The 21,521-nt window shown below is 32.6% G+C and overlaps 6 protein-coding genes across 8 annotated transcripts in view; 3 read left to right on the forward strand and 3 right to left on the reverse strand.

Moving 5' to 3' along the window:
- Positions 1 to 6,964, forward strand: part of LOC132700395 (protocadherin Fat 4-like) — a 26,470-nt gene extending 19,506 nt beyond the window's left edge. The window contains exons 20-31 of the mRNA XM_060667684.1: positions 1,029 to 1,259; positions 1,451 to 1,582; positions 1,803 to 1,938; positions 3,757 to 3,869; positions 3,923 to 4,342; positions 5,434 to 5,535; positions 5,598 to 5,820; positions 5,884 to 5,993; positions 6,042 to 6,196; positions 6,247 to 6,447; positions 6,499 to 6,681; positions 6,731 to 6,964. Coding sequence (XP_060523667.1) covers positions 1,029 to 1,259; positions 1,451 to 1,582; positions 1,803 to 1,938; positions 3,757 to 3,869; positions 3,923 to 4,342; positions 5,434 to 5,535; positions 5,598 to 5,820; positions 5,884 to 5,993; positions 6,042 to 6,196; positions 6,247 to 6,447; positions 6,499 to 6,681; positions 6,731 to 6,815 — 2,091 coding nt within the window. The 3' untranslated portion in view covers positions 6,816 to 6,964. The remainder of the gene's footprint in view (positions 1 to 1,028; positions 1,260 to 1,450; positions 1,583 to 1,802; positions 1,939 to 3,756; positions 3,870 to 3,922; positions 4,343 to 5,433; positions 5,536 to 5,597; positions 5,821 to 5,883; positions 5,994 to 6,041; positions 6,197 to 6,246; positions 6,448 to 6,498; positions 6,682 to 6,730) is intronic.
- LOC132700397 (WD repeat domain phosphoinositide-interacting protein 4-like) lies at positions 6,931 to 8,720 on the reverse strand. Of its 2 annotated transcripts, none has more exons than XM_060667689.1 (8): positions 8,540 to 8,720; positions 8,412 to 8,486; positions 8,158 to 8,350; positions 7,897 to 8,092; positions 7,627 to 7,835; positions 7,443 to 7,544; positions 7,230 to 7,348; positions 6,931 to 7,099 (listed from the first exon to the last, which is right to left on the reverse strand). In XM_060667689.1, the coding sequence occupies exons 1-8, from the start codon at positions 8,586 to 8,588 to the stop codon at positions 6,987 to 6,989; spliced, it is 1,056 nt and encodes a 351-aa protein (XP_060523672.1). In that variant the 5' UTR covers positions 8,589 to 8,720; the 3' UTR covers positions 6,931 to 6,986. The 2 variants fall into 2 exon arrangements, with proteins under 2 accessions (XP_060523672.1, XP_060523674.1); XM_060667691.1 differs by having other exon boundaries at positions 6,937 to 7,099; positions 7,897 to 8,077.
- Positions 8,721 to 9,024: 304 nt separating this feature from the next.
- LOC132700402 (small integral membrane protein 20) lies at positions 9,025 to 9,964 on the forward strand. Its single transcript, XM_060667697.1, has 3 exons — positions 9,025 to 9,199; positions 9,257 to 9,313; positions 9,860 to 9,964. Exons 1-3 carry the CDS (start codon positions 9,082 to 9,084, stop codon positions 9,901 to 9,903), a joined length of 219 nt encoding a protein of 72 aa, XP_060523680.1. The 5' UTR covers positions 9,025 to 9,081; the 3' UTR covers positions 9,904 to 9,964.
- Positions 9,965 to 10,487: 523 nt separating this feature from the next.
- Positions 10,488 to 13,752, forward strand: LOC132700399 ((3R)-3-hydroxyacyl-CoA dehydrogenase). 2 transcript variants are annotated; one of them, XM_060667694.1, is made up of 4 exons: positions 10,488 to 10,933; positions 10,999 to 11,315; positions 11,383 to 11,637; positions 13,199 to 13,752. In XM_060667694.1, exons 1-4 carry the CDS (start codon positions 10,798 to 10,800, stop codon positions 13,262 to 13,264), a joined length of 774 nt encoding a protein of 257 aa, XP_060523677.1. In that variant the 5' UTR covers positions 10,488 to 10,797; the 3' UTR covers positions 13,265 to 13,752. The 2 variants fall into 2 exon arrangements, with proteins under 2 accessions (XP_060523677.1, XP_060523676.1); XM_060667693.1 differs by lacking the exon at positions 13,199 to 13,752 and adding an exon at positions 11,756 to 11,894 and having other exon boundaries at positions 10,498 to 10,933; positions 11,383 to 11,692.
- LOC132700401 (deoxynucleotidyltransferase terminal-interacting protein 2) lies at positions 12,126 to 13,205 on the reverse strand. Its single transcript, XM_060667696.1, has 4 exons — positions 12,996 to 13,205; positions 12,623 to 12,945; positions 12,404 to 12,568; positions 12,126 to 12,347 (listed from the first exon to the last, which is right to left on the reverse strand). The coding sequence occupies exons 1-4, from the start codon at positions 13,081 to 13,083 to the stop codon at positions 12,141 to 12,143; spliced, it is 783 nt and encodes a 260-aa protein (XP_060523679.1). The 5' UTR covers positions 13,084 to 13,205; the 3' UTR covers positions 12,126 to 12,140.
- A 249-nt stretch (positions 13,753 to 14,001) lies between the features above and the next one.
- LOC132700400 (leucine-rich repeat protein SHOC-2) lies at positions 14,002 to 21,284 on the reverse strand. The gene is made up of 3 exons (XM_060667695.1): positions 20,942 to 21,284; positions 14,927 to 15,238; positions 14,002 to 14,868 (listed from the first exon to the last, which is right to left on the reverse strand). Exons 1-3 carry the CDS (start codon positions 21,279 to 21,281, stop codon positions 14,705 to 14,707), a joined length of 816 nt encoding a protein of 271 aa, XP_060523678.1. The 5' UTR covers positions 21,282 to 21,284; the 3' UTR covers positions 14,002 to 14,704.
- Between the last annotated feature and the right edge of the window lie 237 nt (positions 21,285 to 21,521).

A 21,521-nucleotide genomic window follows, 5' to 3' on the forward strand; every position in this document is an offset into this window, starting at 1 on the left:
GAAATTAAATGAAATAAGCGTATATATAGTTTCTATTACTTACTATTACAGAGTACTGCACAAGACTCTCACAGCGTCTCTTTTTGATTCTTTAAATAGAACCACCTGCATATCCGGATTCTAAGGAAAAAATATAATGTTCGGTATAAATTCAATTTCCAAAACGATTTTTCGGTATTGCAGACACCAATCGTTTAATGTGTCAAGTTTAAATTCGTTTATTTTTAACGTGATGTGTTTTGATGTCCTGCAAAAATAATTTTCTCGAATATTTATCCAAAGAACTTCGGAATCTAAGCCCGAAGAACCAGCTACTTTACAACCCAACCCATCCCGTCCTGTGATTTATTGCATTTATTAGTCACAGAAACAAAATGATTATTTGACGACAATAAACCCTTAATGTATCCAATGATGAATAAAATTAAAAGCTGCTCAAATTTAATGAAAGGAATAAAGCGAAACTAGAACTAGCCAATAGAATGTTGAAAAAAATCTACACTGGTTTCGCCTTGGCCGGTATTCCCTGTACTAACCAAATTATCCTCCGATCGTCATAGAATGTTTTCGCTTTCAAGCCTGGGTCGAGTATTTTCTTCGACGGCCAATATTAAGGTGTAGCATACAGACAATTCATGAATCCAAATATAATAGGGGATAAACGACTATAATCGTTTAAAAATTCACACAAAATGGTCGTAGTATAAGTATAGTATACAACATGTTATAAACCTCTACACTATTTACTATCTCAATTTTTGGTATATGTTAACCAATTTTGGATTTCTTTTCTTTTATTCAATTTTTTTATTTAAAATCTTTTCAATAAGATATAAACCAATCTGGTAGTTAATGAACAATCATGGATAAAATATTTTAACAAAATTTACCTTAAAAAATACATAAAATATTTTATTAAACCTATGTTTTCACTAACAATAGCTGAATGTTGAAATAACTATTTTATTAAAAATAAGTTCGTTTTGTAACCGTGCAATCTTGAACATCAACATGGTATACCATTTTAGAACCAGGTAATTGGAAAGGTGCAGGCGATGGATATAGACGAGGGTCTTAACGCTACGATAGACTTCGAAATAACACAAGTCTTGAAAGAAAATGTGGACTATACAAAGGAAGACTTGTTTTTCTTTGACAAAATGGACGATTACAATGAAAGCGAAACCACAAAACTAGGAACACTAAAAGCGAACAAAGATTTAAGGGATTATTACGGTGAATACACACTCAAACTATTGGTAAGTTCATTCTAGAAGACAAGACATAATACATGTAATATTATGTTTAATATCCTAGACAATAAAATGGATACCTAATGTGTATAGTTATTATATATGAACCTACTTTTTGTACTTTAAATCTACAATTTAGAGTTCTAAAAGCTTTAAAATTTTTGGCACAAAAAAAATACCAAATTTTCTTATTTTAGTTATCTGATGAAGGTACACCCCAGATGTTTAACGATACCACTTCCTTGACGGTTAAAATAGAAAGATTTAACTACCACTCTCCAACGTTTTTGTTTCCAGGCGACAACGATAAATCGCTGGTATTAAGTACAGTAAGTATCAATCAGTGGAGCTAAACGGCAAAATTAAAATAATAAAAATCACAATTCCTTAATAGAAAAAGTAAAGCTGAAACTCGTTCAATAGAATGGAAACAATATGACGCTTTTTAATAAATATGTTTTTTCTTTAAAATCTTATAAAATCAAGTTAAGCAATGATTCCATCTCTCCCATGAACAACTTAATAAAGTTTACAGTGGGAATATTTTAGGACCAAGAACCCTACAGCCAACTTACTCAATATTTGCAATCTAAAGTTGTACCGGATATCAAAATTAGCGACAGTGACGATGACACATGTTCTACCAAGTGGAATCCCACGCTTGATGTAACACAGACTGAACCGAGTAAGTCATTTTATATAGTTTGTTTTTTGTTGCGTTTGAAAATAATGTGGGCTCAAAAAAATCTTTCCAAGCTAGAGTCAATGCTTCCAAAACCTTTATCCTGTAGCTATTTCATCAACAAAGTGCCATCAGAATAATTTGTTCATTCGGATTTTACGATACAGTATTTAAAAAATATTATTACATCAGATATAGAAAACAACGGACCGCAAATTTAAATTTGAAACCAATAAAATGTTCTTTTTATGTATTTCTGCTATTGTTACTATCATATTAATAAACTATCAATTTTCCGGTTCTTTGCCCCTAAATATGACCCCGTAAAATATTTTCATATATTTTGCAATATAAACGAAACCCAAATAAAAAATTATAAATGAAATTTTTTGAGAAAGTAAGTAAAAAAGTAAGCCAGAATAATGGCGTAACTATCAACACTACCTAGTAGTTCTGCTACAATGCTACCGGTTTTTCAAATATGTACTACTTATTGCACTATAAAATGTACCCATGGTTGCCACCGAACACTTTAATATTTTCCGATAATTGTATTGAAGTGATATCTACAGAGTGTTATAAATAAATAAATATTATATACAAGACATAGGGGAAAAAAATCGTTTTAATAAAAACTATAAAAATAAAATATTTATCAGACAAAAACATTTTTCAACATTCTAAGAATATTTTCGAACAATAAGTTGCCGTCACTAATGGCACTGCACTTAATTATGTTATCTAGTCAATGCTAAATCGGCCCGCTGCAAACAACTCAAAATGTCTTACAAATCGGTGAATAGATATTTGAAGTGTTACGAAAAATGCGTTATTTTAAAAAGTTGTGACACCAATTTTTCATAACATGACCTGAAAAATCAGCCTTTCAAATATTGCCGCATCTTTGTTAAACTATTCAAAACGTTTTTAAAATAGCCACTGCTACAACTTTTGTATTTAATTTTATGTAGTATATCTACCTCATAAATCAATAGATAGATACCCAGGTACTCATATTTAAGATTTTAATTAATCCTTTGGTAGACAAAAGCGTGTTACTATAAATCTAGGTATAATTGTTTTTAATAAATATTCAGAGCTTTAGTTCATTAAGTAAAAAAGACTTTTTTTTACATTTACCATCTCCGAAATCTCTAATATTAAAAAGACTTTTTCTAAAACACAAGGGTTTTAATTGTTTATTATGTGAAATAAATAAATTAATGTCATCTACAAATCTTGCGTCGATTGTTGATGAATTAAACAGTAATTGATAAAATGACTAAAAACAGCTCGTTAAAATTTAAAAAAAAAATTTCAAAGAAACTTCCACAAGCTAATATAATATTATTTACAAATCTTCTCGATTCAAACTGGGTCGGTTGTTGTTGCATCGAACTTGCTGATGTTTCGCTAATCATCCTGTTGACTTTATTAGAAAACTGGTTTGCATTCTACTCAATGCGTGATTATGTACTGTTTGAATCCAGAGTTTTCTAAAAAGTATTACAGTAGCCTGTGGAAGTTTCTTTGAAAAATTAGAATGCAAACTAGTTTCACTTAAGCTACGACGAAGCCAACAGCCACCAAAGTCAGCAAGTTCGATTCATCAATAACCGACGTAGGAGGAATCCAGAATATTTATAAATATTACAGTGGCCTTTTAATGTTTCGTTTTCTCTAATTTTGTGGTTAATTTTTACGCTGTTTTTAGTGATTTTACGAATTACTATGGGATGGTGTTTATTTCCACTACAATGCCATTGATTCTAACATTAATATGCGATATGCAGATAGTGAAACAAAAAATACTGATTGCAGGTGGAATATCGATATTTCTTATTAATACCACTAGCGCAGCAGACGAATGTACAGGACAGCTCCAGCTCAATACGTATTTTGATAAGAATTTAGTTGTTAATAAAATGTACAGCGTAAGTTGATAATCTATTCGCATTTTGTTATTTATCGTCCCGCTGCATTCTAGTTGACACTAACAGCCAGGCTAGAAGAAGGTACAGCTCCCTCCGACCAAGAACCATACGAATCTAGTGTCTTTTTGGAGATCACATTTCTCGACGTTACACAGGATCCTATTTTTGACCAAACCAAAGGTCCGTGGAAACTTTCGTTTCGAGAACAGTATTTGCCCGATCCCGAAACGTTACCTAAGAATCTTGAAGCGTATTATCCCAATGTCACAGATCTTTCCAAATTTTATTTTCTATATACCGACGACCAAGACGTTGAGGACACCTTTAAAGTCGACCCTACGACAGGTAGCTTAAGTCTGTTGCAAATGTTGGACTATAGTATTCATACAACTTACAATTTCCAAATTGTGGCCTCTAAAAACCAGTCGGGAATATCTAGCAATAAAGCCTCGTATCTGGATGTCGCTGTTACCGTAAGTATACTTCGATTATGCTATTAATTTAAAAATTCTCGTAAACTAAGAAAGGCAACTTGTCCAAATATGTGCGGTAAACTATTAATACGATTGCATTCACAGAATAAAAGCCAAAAAAGCAGAAATAGGAAATTAGTTTGTGGCTTCTAAATACAAACTATTAATAGAAATTATATTTCTCATATTCAGTTCACTACAGAAAAAGATTAAGGGTTTCTGAAGAATCAAATAGGAAGTCACTGCAAAAATTTGTAAAAGGCAACAAGTCTCCGTTTAGTGGCCCTTTACTGGAATTAACTTTCCATTTTACAATATCACCACGAAAGTTGTTTATTAAAGTATTTATTTATTGATTGTATTGTATTTTTTGTCTTAAAATATTAAAACCAGATTAACTTTGCATTGCGATAACGATTTATATAGTGCCATTTGAATATTTTTTTAAAATAGAGTGCTTAAGAGAAAACTGAAAAAAAATACAATAATTATATTCAAAAATAACTTATTTTTTAAATATCCTTTTTATAAAAAATGACAATTTTGACACAAAGTCAGCAGTTATTTGCAACTACACTTAACTTTTAACAACTCCTCTTTTGTTTTCAATCTCTGTCAGTAATGTGGATCGGTGATTCCGTTAGTCGCAGTTTTTACTATCCACCTACAATCCAAAGGTTTTCAACAATACCTTCTATACTGGTTATCTTAATCTTGTAATGTGAATAGATCATCCCTCAGTGCCAATAAATGCTCATGATCGAGTGTAACTTTTTCTCACCTTGTTAAAGGTAGAAATACTGTCTATAATCTCGGAAAATGAATGAAACTTAGAAGATGCCAATTCATTCATATGTAATTTAATAATCGTAGAAACTCTGTTTTTATGGATCATTAACCGACCTACATTATTTCGATATTATATCCCTACACCCGTCTCCCATCGCTCTTTAAATACTAGCACAAACTTAACGAGCTACTTGGCTAGGTAAGAAATTAAAGGTTTTATTTTACATCGCTAACTCAAACCGTTTAAAATCGCGCAGAATTATCCAGTAGGGATCAAATAGAAACTCAATATTTCGTTACAGGTAATCGAAATTAATAACCATTCTCCAGAATGGGATCAACCAACCTTTTTTGGAGCGATTATGTCGACTTATCCCAGAAACACCAAAATTTTGACAGCGAGTGTAAGTACCGCCATTCAATTCCTAATTAGATTAATGAACTGCTTACCTCTTAATGAATTCAGGCAACTGACAAAGACGTAATAGATCAGGGAAAGCTGGAATACGCAATTAACAGTACTTTTGAGCGGTCGGGATCGAGCAGTATTAATACTGTTAATGACCCACCTTTCCTCTTATCTACAACTACAGGGGACATAACTTTAAATTTTGCGGTTGACAACTCTATGACGGGTCATTTCTGGTTTAACATAAGCGTTAAAGATAGGCAGGACGACTATGGTAACGGTGGGTACAAGTAGTTAAAATTATTTGTAATGAAATTAGGTTCTAACAATTTTCATCCTGCAGGTCCTCATTTTAATTTTACTACAGTCACTATCTACATTGTAACCACAGAGCACACAGTTAATTTTAGATTTGGAAATGTGCTATCTGCAGTGCTGAATAATCAGGCCGAGGTAAGTCTTAAATTTATGTTATTCCATCAAATAATTTATGCTTTGAAGATTCTGGGCATTATAAGTAATATTCTGGGCAATGACTGTTATGCACAAAACATAGACGTTGACAGTCAAGAAGGGCAAGATTTAGATAATCAGACACTTGCCAGTGTATATTGTGTAGAAGACAATACACTTGTATCTTCTGAAGAAATTCTTAAGTGAGTAACCAGTTGAGCAACCACCAAGTTGCCTAACATTACATTTTAAGGAAAGTAGCAAGTTTGACCACATTCCAAAACTTAAGAAGTACATTAATGGGTAATGCTTCTGTATGGTTGTTACCATTTACAAGTGAAAGCACTCCCGAAAATCTGGAAGAGGTCCTTAAAGCTTCCATTATAGGTGTCACGGTTGTACTTGGAGCTGCCTGTTTCATTTTAAGTGTTACATTCTTTTTCAAAATGAGAGAGTAATATAGGGTATTTGTCACAATTTAACAAAGTAACAAATAGTCTTTTAGATTGAATACCAGATTAAAGAAATTAACTGAACCCAAATTTGGTTCAGATGAATCTGACCTAAACCGAAAAGGCATCAACGGTGTTAACGCACCTAATACCAATATCCATGCAGTTGAAGGTTCGAATCCAGTTTTCAACAACGAAATAATTAAGAACAAAGATTTTGAATATGATAAAAAAAGGTGAGTAGTCAGTGATGCTAAGTTTTAGACTCAATAGTTATAATTTCAGCATTCACAGTGGAGATTCAGATCTAATTGGTATTGAGGATAGTCCGGAGTTTGACTTCTTTGAAAAAAGTATTGGAACTGAGTGAAATCTAGTTAATGTTTGATTATTAAATTGTGATAAAAAAAATGTAGATAATTGGGAATACATTTCCAAAAATATTATGTGAATATAATTTGCCTGTCTTGGCAGGGACTTATTACTACAAAAAATACTTGAAATAATATAACAAATATAATTGACACCTATGTATGTACACTCAAAACTCATCATCATCATCATCAACATCCAAAAATACATCAAACACTTCCATGTTGCAAATTCCCTCGCTGCTGAAGACATACTTATGGGCAGTACCATCCAAACAAAGTGCTAAAACATCAAAATTTATTTTTATATGTTCTTTAATTTATATGGGAAATGTGAAAATGTAGTCAAAGCAGATTCAAAAGATTTTGTATTATTATATTGTATTATTATTATAAAAGACCATAAACTTTACCATAAACAGAGTTTTGGGGACCAAATGCACAGAGACAAGCGCACTCAGCAGAAACTGTAAAATGTGCAAGACCCCACTGAGATTCACCATATTTTCCTAAAATCCCTACATTTGACATTCTAAAAATGCAAAAATAATGTGTAAACAAATTGTAAAATTTTAAATAGCTGCACTCTTAACAGTTTTATCTTTGGAAACTACATTTTTACTTACGCCATTCTTTTATTTAAATTTGTTTGCTTTATGGCAAATATATGTACGGTACCCTTGTCACTTGAACAACACAAATAATCAGAATCTCTGCTAAAATTTATGCTAAAAATAAAAGCAGGATATGAATAAACTAAACATTGTAATTATAAAAAATAAAAAAATAATAAACTTTTATAATGCTCACCAATACACTGTGGCTGCATCAGACCCTCGTCGCAATTCTTGCAACAGATTCCTACTTGATGTATCCCACACCCTGATGAGAGTTCCCTGACAAGAAGCAGTTGCTATCTTAGTACCTTGCTGATTTAACGCTAAACAAGCCAATTCATTTTTGTGTGCTGCTATATAAACTGGAGCACTAGATATGCCTTGCTCTGTATTTGAAATATCCTGAATAATAAGACAAAATCTAATTATTGCCTATTCTTCATGAAGATTTTAAATAACTTACTACTATTTGCACACTCCCCAATTTATGACCTGGAAATATTAACACTTCCTTTTGAGCGGATGCTAATGGGCTAACCTCACATAAACCCTTGTAATTGTCTCTTGTTTCTAATGAAAACAATTCTTGCGTAGGATATAATATTGAAAATACATGTATTTTGTTTAATAGAGCCACAACAATTCTGAAATTTGAAAAGCTTATCATTTATTAGGCCGGATATTCGTCCATAAGGGAAAAAAATTGGTTTCAAAGTGAACTCACTTGTCTCTGCGTAACCTCACAGCTCGAATGGAAGATGAAAATTTAATTTCCATGAAGACTTTTTTCTTTGAATCATCATAAAGATGCAGAATATTGTCTGGCATTTTCGGACGCGCACCGCCAGAGACAATAGCTAGGATATTGGTGCGAAAAAGCATTTCACACTGAGAAACACTTCCGACCATTTCTGTATCTACAGGAAAGACAATATAAACAAAAAATTTAAATGATTATTAAAGGAATGTAGTACTCACCATAATGAGATTTTTCTACTAGGGGTTCCAAATTATAAATTCTAATCCCACTTTCCATGCAACATGAAAAACAACCTAGTGCGTAATATCTTGATTCCACAAATTATCAAACTAAATTTTGTACTTACCTTGGTCCTGATTAAAACGGAGGCTAATAACTCTCCTGTCACAACTCATTATGTATTTGTGCTCATTCCCGTTCAACCCAAAATTTTAAATTTCAATTCTTTCACAAAAAATATTTTAAAAAACTAATTCCTTGTTATTTGTTTTCCTGCAACATGGATTCTTCTTCATCGAACTCTATGGCCACCTGGCCAACATTCGTTCACATTTTTCTGTGGTCTATCGATGCTGTCGCGAGTCGGGACAAGCCAGCAGCATAGGACACTAAAAATACAGAGAATGATTGAATGAAAGAACCTATTTACCATTTAATTTCTGTACAAAAAGGCAATTAAGTAGATGATGTTAATGGACCTTAAAATAAATGTGTTTGGATTTGAAAGCGATAAGCTTTTTCTTTAGTTAAACAATCGAATAAATTACTGAAAGCACTGCTAACGATATTAATGCCAATTGAGCCAACGTGTATAAAAAAGAAGAAGAAGTGAAGTTAACCTAAAAGTTTATAGATTTTAGGTGTATTAGATTAGAAGTAATATCTATTATGACTAAGTTGTTAGAGGGTTGGAGATATGGCGTCTTTATTACAATGCTGGTAGGGGCAATAGGATTAACATGTTATCCAATTATAATTGACCCAATGGTAAATACGAAAAAGTGGAGTAAGTTTGTATATTTGTTAAATGTAATTTTGCATTATATATGGGGGTTCTTTTTAGAAAAAATTCAAGATCACACTCGAAAAAACATAAACCAAGAAGACGTTCAACCTGGGAGTAAGTGCATGCTTACTTTTCTTACCTTTACACAGATTTACACAGATCCCTCAAGTTCAGTTGTATAGAGTAGTTTAACAGTAAGAGTACTAAAGAAATTAATAGGCTAGGGAGCCTTTTACGCCTCTGTGCCTATAATATATATGTAGTACCCAAAAGAAAAAAGTAGCAACAATAGGAATGTTGTCATATCAGAAAAATCTCAGATTATAAGTTTTAAAAAATACTACAATATATTATGTATTTAGATTGATTATGCGAAATTCAACACTGGTAACATCCTTGCTTTACTATTATTTCTGTGGCATTTCACGGTTATTGTTTTCAAACTTTTTCTGTGATTTTTAAGGATTTTTTTGCTAGTTATCCTTGATCCTAATGGGAACCACAATTCAAATACAGCTAATAACTTGTGATGTTATGTTAAAATGTGTAAAATCATTCTAATCATGTGTGACGTCAGATCCATGGTAACTCACCAAAAAATCCATTGTTTATGTTACATGTGTTGACAGTTCTTTGTTTGCAACTACGTCTTTTTTTTAGATATGAAAGTTTGGACGGATCCTTTTGATAGAAAAAAGAGCTAAAAGGATATTTCATATATAGAAATTTTGTATATAATCATTAATTAAAGTGAATTAGCCTTAAGACTTGTTCATCTATTCTCATCACTCACCAAATATGTAGCAACTTTTCAATATTTGGTTAGTGCTCCTGATTCTCTGCAAAGAGAAGAGTTCAAAAGAAAGAATTTCCACATGCTTCCAACCGCGGAATAGCGAGACGTAGGGATTGCACAATACTATATCTTAATTTTTCTCAAATAGTAATGTTTTTGTAAAATGGTATAATGAAACAGTGTTAAGTTCCGCATCCAAAGACACTTATTATTATTAAACCAATAAAAAAAAGGTACTTTGAGGGGAGGCGGGAGTAGGCCACCGATTATACCTACACTTTTCCTCCCTTGTGTTGAAAATAACTCCCTGTTTTCAGTTGAATTTTAATAATTTTTTAACGACAGTACATTTTAATACATTCCGCTTTAAAAGTAATTTTGAATGTACAATTACAAACCATTGTCACCACAGACTACTAAAGTTAGTTTTAGTAACTGACGTTATGCAACTACTAGCAAATCTAGTTTGAAGGATAGTCCCACTACTCTCTCTCTCTCTCTCTCGCCAAACAGTGAGTTGTCAGTGTTTGCCGACAGTTTGATTTGTAATTTTTTATAGGTTATACTGGACGATAACGACTTTTACTCTAAACAATAAAAAAAATGTATGTTGTCTACCGTATTCCAGCAGAGGCAAATTATTTCCCAATGTCAAACAAATGTACATAATTATTTTTCTATGGATAAAGAAAAGCCTTTTTTTTATCAAAAATATTTACAATTTGAAACAGACTCTTTTTGTTTGGGTTAGTGGGATAGCAATAACAAAGCAATAATAATCCCGACGACGCTTTGCATAAGAATGAAACTTGTTACTTGTGATAATCTTCAAGGTCGAAATTCAACATTGTTAACATCCTTGCCTTACTATTATTTCTGTGGTGTGTTTCACGGTTATTGTTTTCAAATGGGAATCGAAAAATTAGCATTTGTTACAGGTATATATTTTTCAGTTTTGTACCAACTTTTATTCAAAAATCGTTTTTCCTTATCCTACTAATAGGTGCTGGGTCCGGACTAGGTAGGGCTACATGTTTGGCGTTAGCTCGCGAAAAGGCTGTAATTGTTGCAGCAGATGCAAATATTAAAACAGCTAAAGAGACTGTAAATTTAATCACAAAAGAGTCAAAACAAAATCATTTGGCAGTCGAGGTACAAGTTGAAAGCTCTAAGAGTGTGAGGGAGGCACTTGCACAAGTGCTTCAGAATTATATAACACCACCATCAGTAATAGTAAACTCGGCGGGAATTTTAAGGGATAATTTCCTGACAAAGCTCTCTGAAGAAGATTTTGATGAAGTTTTGGCTATTAATTTAAAAGTACTTACTACTAGTAGTTACTTAGATTTATTATTTAAAATCCAAAAACCATGGTATATTATTTTAGGGTACATTTTTGGTCACACAAATATTTGCAAATGCAATTATCGAGCACCAAATTAAAAATGGTTCAATAATAAATATTGGCAGCATTGTGGGTAAATATGGTAACTTAGGCCAGGCAAATTATACTGCAAGCAAAGCAGGTGTAGAGCTATTAAGCAAAACAGCTTCCCAAGAACTGGGTAAATTTGGAATTAGAGTAAATACAATATTACCAGGAATGATATGGACACCAATGCTACAATCGGTGCCAGAAAAAGTAAGAGAGAAGTTTGTTAAAATGATTCCCTTAGAGAGGTTTGGTAAACCTGAAGGTTAGTTTTTGATTAAGATTCTAGAATTATTAAACTACTGAACTATATTTTAAAACTTTTTAGAAGTGGCTGAGGTCATAGCATTTCTTGCTTCTGACAAAAGTTCTTATGTCAATGGATCATCCATTACTATTACAGGCGGATTTTAATGGACATTATATTGGAAATAGTTTTATAATTCTAGCCTTCTAGCTACATACCAACACTCCCTTTAATAGAGATCAGAGAAGACTAAAATAATAGAACTAGTACTTTGTTAAAAAATATTAATGAGGACTTATTAAATCTATTAACTTTTCCTTTCAAAAGTCAGTATAAAAATAACTGGAAGTATTTCAAACTAAATGTTATATATAGTGTTTCTTGGGAAATTCTTGAACACAATAAGCCTTTTGCTAAGTAAATAATAAAATCATTCTTCAACTTTTTATTTTAAATATATTAAAAACTAGTTCTTTTTCTTTAACCTTTTAGCATGTCTCCATGCCTTATAATGAGTTTTTTGTTTTTCTTCTATAATCTCCTTATACTTTCTTTTGTTGTACTTCTGAAATTCTGCATCTGCTAAAAGTTCATCAACAAGTGTCTTTTTGCGCTCCTTCTTAGATAAACGGTTGTTATAAAAGTCTAAAGGTGAGTCTAGAACTTTACCGATCTGAAAAGATATCAACTTAGATAATCTTGATAAAAATTTTTGGTAAAATCTCATACCTGAAAATATTTAGGCAAAACCTTTAAATCATTTTTTTTGTAAAAACGCTTGGGATCTAGCACAGATCTCATTTGTAGGATTTCTAAATCAAGTTTGACATCCTCGGTAATTTCAGTTGCGGGAAGACCAAACCATTTTTTGCCTTTTGTTTTTTCCCTTTCTTTCTAAACAAAGCTCATAGTTCAATAAATTTAACAAACCAAATAACAATAATATACCCGTCTTTCCTCTAGTGCTTTTCGTTTAGAAATTTCATAAGGTGGAACAACCTGGAGCTTTTCAAATCCAGACTTGAGCACTACCGATTTCTGTAGTATCAGTTGGGCTTCTTGTTTTTGGATATTAATTGTCAAATCGTCTGCATTCTTCTTCCTCCGACACTCCTTAGAGCTATCTTTTTGATGATTCCATCCAAGCTCTTCTAAAACTTGTTCCGTTTCATCTACATTCAAAATTAATTTGGGTTCTTCTTTCTTTTCATATCTAGCTCTTAATGAATGCTTAAATTTGAGCAACTCTGTAAGGACTCCTGGTGGTCCAGCTGAAAAGTCAAAATAACAGTGGCAGTAAACCAAAATAATTAACTGTTACTTGTGTCATGTGTAATCTCTTGTTTAGTTTTAACTAAAGGTTCATCACTACCATCAATGTCAATAGTAAATGGTTCGATCGGATCCATAATTATTTTTTATTAAAAAAAAATACCACGCAAAAGTCAGTTCCTCTGCGTTAAGATTATGACCACAGAATCCATCTTCTTCTTTACAATTTACGTAATGTGGAACATTTACTAGGGAGACGCGCCCATTGCCGTCGGAGCAGCTAATAACAAGTATTTTACGGATTACTGGCGATTTTGAAAGGAGCAGACTACAACAACCTGTACAATATGCAATGTTTTCCACAAAATGAAATAAATTCAACTCAGTTATGCTCTTCAAAATTTTCATTTCGATCACAGACCGACACATATAATGATTTGATAGTACAAACAATTAAACTTGAAATTTAAAGCAATACTAAACAAAAACTACTCCGGCTCTAACTGGCGTGAATAACGAAAATGGAGGAACCGTAAGATACAAATTAACTGAAGCATTAGACTAACAATTAACTACTACAACTTAAAGCAGACGGATAATAATTATTTTTAACTAATTACATCGAATTCTGTAGCTTGCGGACTAGCTACAACCTGCCGTGGGCAATGATTACCACGGAATACGAAGGGAGGATTGTGGCCATAGTATGTTGACTGGGACTCGACAAAATCACCAAACAAAAAGACTCATTGTATTTTTTTGCGTCAAACATATTATGTGTTAATTATTAGTATAAAATGGCGAGGCAATATTAAAAAGTTCTTCAGTATTTTAAATAATTTCTTCACAGTAGTAGATCAGACTTTGGTAAAAAAAATTTGGTGTGCAATGAGACTTTCAAAAATATATCATTTGACTTTAATTCTTATTTTACCAACATATAGGTACCGCAAAATGTTTGATAAGTAAATGCAACGCGAAATATATTTTCATTTTATTTGACATTTGCATCTAGACATTAAAAACTTAAGGACACTTTAAAATTATCCCTATCACAGTAAGACTAGATGAACAGACAAAATGTCAAATACTTAAATCGATATAAAAATATCAGCAGTGTGATTAATATCTCAGTTGTAGTTTGTCTCAAAACTAATTAAGTTTCGGCAAACTCATAGATGACAAAGAATTTCGTAACTCAGAAATTAGAAAAAATGTACACACACACAAGTTATATCGTAGCACTTAAAGAATATAAGTGTTTCGAATTCAAACCTTTGCAGGATTTAGTTGCTATGCACTAAATACTTATATGTATGAAAAATTAACATTTATGAGTTTTTTTTATAAAAATACAAATAAGTACTCTTAATTATACTATACTATATCAAAAACTGCATTTTATGTTGACATATACATAAATATCACCCACCGGATGAATTGATCTAATAAAACAGCTCGTAAAACACTTTAAGTTTCATAGAGCTTAATAAAAGTTCAGAGTAGGTATTTCACGCTACTGTTTGATAGTGGTGAAGAACCATGGAAACATCATATCAATTAGAAAATTTTGTTTAAAGAAAACTCTAAAAGGAAAAATACTTATCTGTTTGTAAGCATATAGAACTTATAAGGATTGCAATAATAATTATAATAAATTTAGGATATCCGCAAAGTTGTTAAATGTTTCCTAGGTAAATCATGCACAAGTTGGCACCAATGGCAGTTCCTATTTAAGTTTATCACAAAAAAAGCAACTTAGATAGTAAGATCTTCCCAGTCCTCTTTCTCTCTTGGCGATAGAGATATCCGGATTTTAGTAATGCGCGATAGCTGATCGTGTATTCTGGGCGTAATGGGGTTTCTTGTCAGATCTATGTTTTGCAACGACGGAGCTTCTTCTAGAAAATCTACTTCTATATCTGAAATATATATAAAAATGTCAACTACTTTGTAGGTACAAAAATGCGACAAGCTTACCCACTATATGATTGTCATTGGCATTAAGCTGATTTAGTTTTGGCATCTTAAATATACATGTCGGAAGAGATGTGAAAGTGTTGTGGGATATATCAAGCCTTTCTAGCGAGCCCATTTCGGCGCATTCTTCAGGCAATTTTGACATTTGATTATGTGAAAGATTGAGGTCCGTGATAAGGTTGAATTTTACAGCAAACTTGGGAGGTATTTTGGTGATGACGTTGTCGCTGAGATCACAAGTTTTGAGTTCGGTGTGCCTCATCAGATGATAAACCGCGTCGGGTACTTGCATTAACTGGCAATTGGAAAGATCTGAAAAACATAAATGTTTCCAGTTAACGTCACGCGGGAGACGGTTGTCAATTAAACATCTACAAATATCTCGAACTAACCCCGTATATTAGAATAGTCACGACTGAAACGTTTTCTTTGACGCGTGTTATAAAAAAAGCACGGAAGTGAAATGGAAGATCCAGTATAATTTTTACGTAACTCTTTGTTTTATTTCGTACCTACCTATATGCCACCTGCATAGACTTTCTCGAAACCTAATTAATGGACATTACATATTAGAAAACATTGAGTGTTTACTAAACGATTCCAATAAAATATTAAATATGCAGGACTGATTTTACGTTTAGAATATCCAAATATTTCATCGAATAATAATTCTATTACGTAAGAATTCTTTGCATAAAGGCTGAGAAAAATTTGAAAAAAAATGTCAGCTCGAAGGTTTGCAGCAAACCATATGTCTACAAATAGGCACCTAAAATATAACAATAAAAAACGATCAAATAGCAGGTCTACCTAAATTTTGATTCTCCTTTGCATCATCGCACCTGTGAATCACTTTAGTTACCGCCGAAGCCATGATTAAGGAATATGGGCGCGGAATACGGGCCACAGTTTTTTTCAAAATGGTTGGTTGTACAGGATTTCAACATAAATCGTCCTAGTTTCCAGCAGAAAACGCAAGCAGATGGATTTTGGGTTTCCGCTGCTGTTTGCGCCTGTCCGAATTTATTTTTAGTATATTGCTAATATGCTGTTCCGATTTTTGAATAGGTGTATGGCGCAGAATATAGGAAAAGCACTTTCGCATGTTCATTGAATGATGTTTTTATAATGAATGTTGGCGCGTTTCTTTGATGTACGGTTTTCTGCACAACATTTTCATTTGAGCAATTTATGGTCTTTTACAAAAAAAAATATGTTTTTCTACTCCCGTCAGTAAAATGCCTCATTACACACCGATCTAGCGTACGAGAAGCGTCACTTTATCAAGTCAGTTTCGTTTACCACGGATCCGAGCCACTTCGGACATTTTCGGGATTTTTCCGCACGGGTTTGGTGGCAATCGGATGTTTTTGGAGATTTACCGCACGGTTTGAATTTTGACGTTTCTCAATTATAACGGTGATGTCAGTGAATGTATTCGTCTTGTTTTGCAAAAATGTACCCAAAAACTAATACATAGAAAAATGTTATGCAATATATCAGACAATTTAAATACTAAGTGCTGTAAGCTACAATTAAAATCTAGTGGACTAGTCGGTAAGTAAAGTGAAATTTATAATTTAAGTTTCCCACAGAAATTTTGCATACCGATCACATGAACTTTAGTGGTTTTTACAGTTTTTATATTAATATCTTGACAAGACCAATTGTACTATTTTCAAATATCCATCTCTCATCAGTACAAACAAAACAAAATTGAAGGTTAGGGCCCGCTTTTTCTTGCTTATACAATCTTAAAAATTTAATTCTCTTAAAAGCTCTATCCTTGGATGATTTTTTATCCAATTCCAGTGTTTTTCTTTAAATAAACTACTTAATCATCAATTGTAAAAGTTAAATAAACAACATAATGTTTTAAAATTGTGTTTATTCCGTTGTTTACATCTCTTTGTCTAACGAAACACGGTTCAAAAGAGACAACAATAGCAGAACCGAATAGGTTTAATTTCAGCTAATAAATATTTTGTTTTTAGTAATCCGATAATTTGTTATTATTTTTAATTTGTTAAATTGTGATTTTTTCGTGACAGTCGTAGAAAAAATATAGTATGCAACATGTTTGGTAAACTCTATCTCACTCATTTATTAAGCCCTCGCTCCGCTACGCTCCGCTCGTGCCAAATAAACTCTTGAATCAAATGCTGTTTACTGACCTTGTTGCATAATATACTTTTAGTGCCCAGTATATCGGTAGGATGAACCAACTAAGAGGATGGAGGATTAGATACGCCTGCATAAGCGGTATATAATTTTTAAATTTTATTTTGGATTTAGTTGACAGCTAAATCGGCAAAATACATTTCAAAAATGCTTGTACAGGAACGCTTGTCAACATTGTAATAAAGATAATTATTATTGTATAAGTGCGCAATGGAATTAGCAATAATGCCAAATAATTAGTTTTAGTGCAATATAAAAAAATTATTCAAATTTGAATTCGAATTGGATGAAATAACTGATCTGTATAATAATTTGATCATATCGAAAGTAAACAACTTCGACCTAATATGGTTCAAAAAATTAATTACGGTAGAAAGATTTTATTATGCGGAAATATATAAATATATGCTTCAGCAATTCAACGCAGATTCAAAAAACCAAACTTATTATTTTTACCGCTTAATTTTCAAAAATACATCTTATTTATATAATTAAAACAGAAATTCTAATCCTGGCACCGACTCTAATGGGAAATCGCAGCTAAAAATATAGCATGCTATTTGTGGCTTTAGTCATAAAAAACACACCATGGGATTAACTCTGTGCGCGTATCAAGAGCACTTCCGCCTTATTAGAAAGGATATTTTAAGGACTAACCCGACCAACAAATGCGGCACATTTTTGGATTGATTTCCAATAGGTCTTTATTGGTACAAAAATTTATTAAAACCTTCCCAGCGCCAAAGGATTTTTATTTTCCTTGAAAAGGAAACAGTTTATTACGCCTTAACGGTCTTGTATTCAATTCAATTGCAAAAAGTAATAATTATGAAATATCTGAAAAATGTTAATCGACCTTTTTTCTCAAAATGATGGTTATAACCGCAAGTTTATATTTTATACTAAAATATTATGAAGAAGTTACACCTAAATTTAAGTTAGCCAGTAGAGGAAAAAATATTTTTTACTTCTATAAATCTTTTTTCAGTTTTAACATTTTAATTTACGGTAAGGTGTAAAATTAGATCATATTTATATGTAAACCTTCAAGCTAATTGAATAGGGATATTTAGCAACTTACCCGGAAAATACTTTTTAATTACTCATCGAATGATACAGATAGTTTTTTTTTGAATAGTCGAAATTTGGATTATTATTGTCTTGGTGTTGTCTAGCGGAAATGAAGATTTACCGAAAATATGAGCGTATTGATATGATTTTCATCTTTGGACATAAAGGTTTTACTTTTTAAAATTGAATGAATTTCAATTAATTAAAAAAATGCTAAATATTGAAGTTATGTAAAAGAAATTTCCGTAAAAATGTAACAATAAATCACACTTGATATCGTAATTAGCAGAAACTTGCACTTACGCTTTTTATTTACGCATGTATTTTGTATACCAAAACATTGGAAATTAGATTTTTTTTTTGCGTTATTGTGATGTTTCCTAAAAGTTTTCTGTGAATTTTGATACTTTATAGTTGCATTAATTACTTACCTTCATACTCTTTGATATTAGTTCAAATTCTATAACTTTTGTAACTCCTGCTTTACTTAGGTTATTATGTAAAAAGCAGTTTTTCTTTGTCAATTCAGTTTGCGAACAATTCGTAAAAGCGAATAATTCATTAAAAAGTTGCATTAAACGAATCCAACAGATAATATTCGATCGTGCGATCTTTCGCGTACTTTCACATGGGATATTTTCTAATTAGCCATGCTACAATCACCGGACGAATACTTTTTTGCCGATTACTCTCAACGTAACTAGTTCCAAGGGAAAAATTGAATGATTCGACTAGATGACGGTTTCCTGTATTTTGTTCCATAAACAGACTTAGAACTGTTTGTTTGGTTTTATTTTCGCTTTGTCGATTCAATTCAGTGACCTTTATACGCCATTTATGGGCAGGATAAGGTTGACCGGTAAGAAAAAGTGCGGAATCCAAGAGTCCGTCATAAATTGTTTCGACCGGGTACTCACAATAATTGTGAATATAAAACATTGAAAGTCCGAAAACTTCACACGATTCTTATTTTTCCACGATTCCATTACATCATATCACCACATATTTTGAGTTCAAGTATCATCTATTGGGTTTTGCTAATATCCATCATTATACGACTAGATGCTAATATGCAAACACTCGGTTACTGATTTACGGTAAAATTTTGAAAATTGTGTTAGTTATTAGCTTTTAGTAGCTACTTTATCAATCAATTTTTAAGACGATACGATTTTAAATAATTTTGTTTTTCGTTTTAGCAGCTATATTGAACACTCTATATAACCTAGAGTATTTAGCGAAACTAAGCGAATGTGAAATTATCCTCTATTTCCAAAAAAAATCACTTTCCCTGGCATAATTAAATATTTACAATTTACAAAAAATTAAAATAAATAACCCAAAATTTAAAATTAAAAGTATAAAAGCATTTGAGTAAAATTTCTTTCTGTGTTCAACTATGCCGCCGGATAATATGAAAAAAGAAGTTGAGTTATGTACAGGGAGTCCGGCCCTGTTTCTGCTGATAGTTGTCATTGACTTGTCATAAAATCAGAGTTGTTGCTAAAAGGACCAAGATTTTTCTTCACGAACATGACCCCACCAACAGATAAAATAGTGATGGAACAGTAAGGTTACCTAGAGTGCCAAAATACGGTGTGCAGGAAGTCCTGGTTTGCAGGTTGAAAATGTGCCTAATAATTCTGGGTTGATGGAAGAATCCCAGAACATTATTCCATATGAAATGCGAAACTGAACACAAGCAAAATAGTTCTGATGCTCTCTGTGAAAATCTCATTAAAATTGTTGGACACCAATGATATTCTGATATTAATAATATCCAATTATGGCTCTTCGATAACTCCCTCAGTAAAATTTTAACTTCTCATTATCACATGTTGCAAAGTTGTGTTTAATTTTGTTTTCCAAATGCGACCTTACATTTTCAACATTCCAAACAAAATTTTATTTAAAAAGTTGAATACTGTATGCTGCTTTACTGTTATTTTTAATTTCAACATAACAACATAAAATTACTATTACGCAAACATGCCTTCTGTCCTATCATAATAAATGTTACTTTTTAAGTAACTCATATAACTCATAAATACAAACCACACATTTCAAAATCGGAGATCAAAAGAACTCAACTAAAAATATTTTTTTCTTATGGATTAAATTGTCGATGCGTAGATCGGTGTCAAAATATACGATCAACAAAATTGATTATTTGTCATAGGTTTGTGATAATAATTTTCTTATTATGGATACGTTTGTTGCCGTGTAGGTGACAGGACACCCATGAAAAACCTTATAATCGCATTTAGCTTGATTCCTTATTTAATTGGTACTCTTTAGTCTTAGGCTTTTAGCAATTCAAGTTGTCTACATTTGCATTGTGCTTGGAGCGTGCGATTAACTGGCACATCAGTTTAATCAAGTAAACAAACGTACACTAAAAAGATAAAGATATCTCTGAAATCGCAATGAAGGTTTATGAAAATTGCGCGTTTACTTATAGGACGGTATCATTCTCCGAAACAAAAGCTGGCCTATTTATTGAAATTATCCAGGTAAAACAAAGTTACATTCGATACCAGTTAGCCGGTGTCTGATTTGTGTGTCATTGTTTCTGTTCCGGTTGATAATTTTTGCAGGTGCCTATTCAGTTTCGCTCTTCCTTGCTCCCTTATTGCTGTTTTAAATTTTATAGTTCGTTGCAACGAAAGTATCAAATATGTAGAGAGGAAAGCATTAAAGAACCCAAAGCACTAAACGAAAATTTAGTGTTCTCTATAGTCGCTTCTGTTAGGAGAAACTGACCTAGTTCCTGATTCTCCTGGGCTTCGTTACACCTTCCGACAACCCTTATCACAGCCCTGCCGGCCAGCCTGGTACTGATCATCATCGCCATCAACCTCGGGTCAGGTTCTTCAGTTTCCGCCTCGGCACCTACCACTGCTTGGGGATATTGCGACGGAGGGCGCATGATTTTTCGTTGTTTCCAATGCGCGAGGGAAAATTCACTTGGAGGAATAAAAAAACACCGAAAAACTGCAAACCGAACTATTTTCCTTGTGCCGGAAACCGATAAAAAACGGCGCAAAACACTTTCGGTTTCACTTTTACGAGCGCGTTTGTCAAAATGTTTCATGTCGGGCATCGCGACGCCCTTTTATATGCGGCGGCAGTCCGTTGTTTTGGTATCCCCCTCGCGTCCCCACACCACGACGGTGCTGATGTACCGAGCATATGGTGCGCGTGGAGTCTCTCAGTTTCGCGATTTGTTTTTGTTTTTTTTTCGATGGGGAATACGTTCGCTGTGTTTCCATCGATTTAATCGTCGCCTCGGCTGTTGTCTTATTTGTGAAAAATCTGTGAGTTTTATTTCCCGCGCAAATGT

The sequence above is a fragment of the Cylas formicarius genome, unplaced genomic scaffold (genome assembly GCF_029955315.1).
Source record: "Cylas formicarius isolate icCylForm1 unplaced genomic scaffold, icCylForm1.1 PGA_scaffold_4__25_contigs__length_36172078, whole genome shotgun sequence".
NCBI lineage: Eukaryota > Metazoa > Arthropoda > Insecta > Coleoptera > Brentidae > Cylas > Cylas formicarius.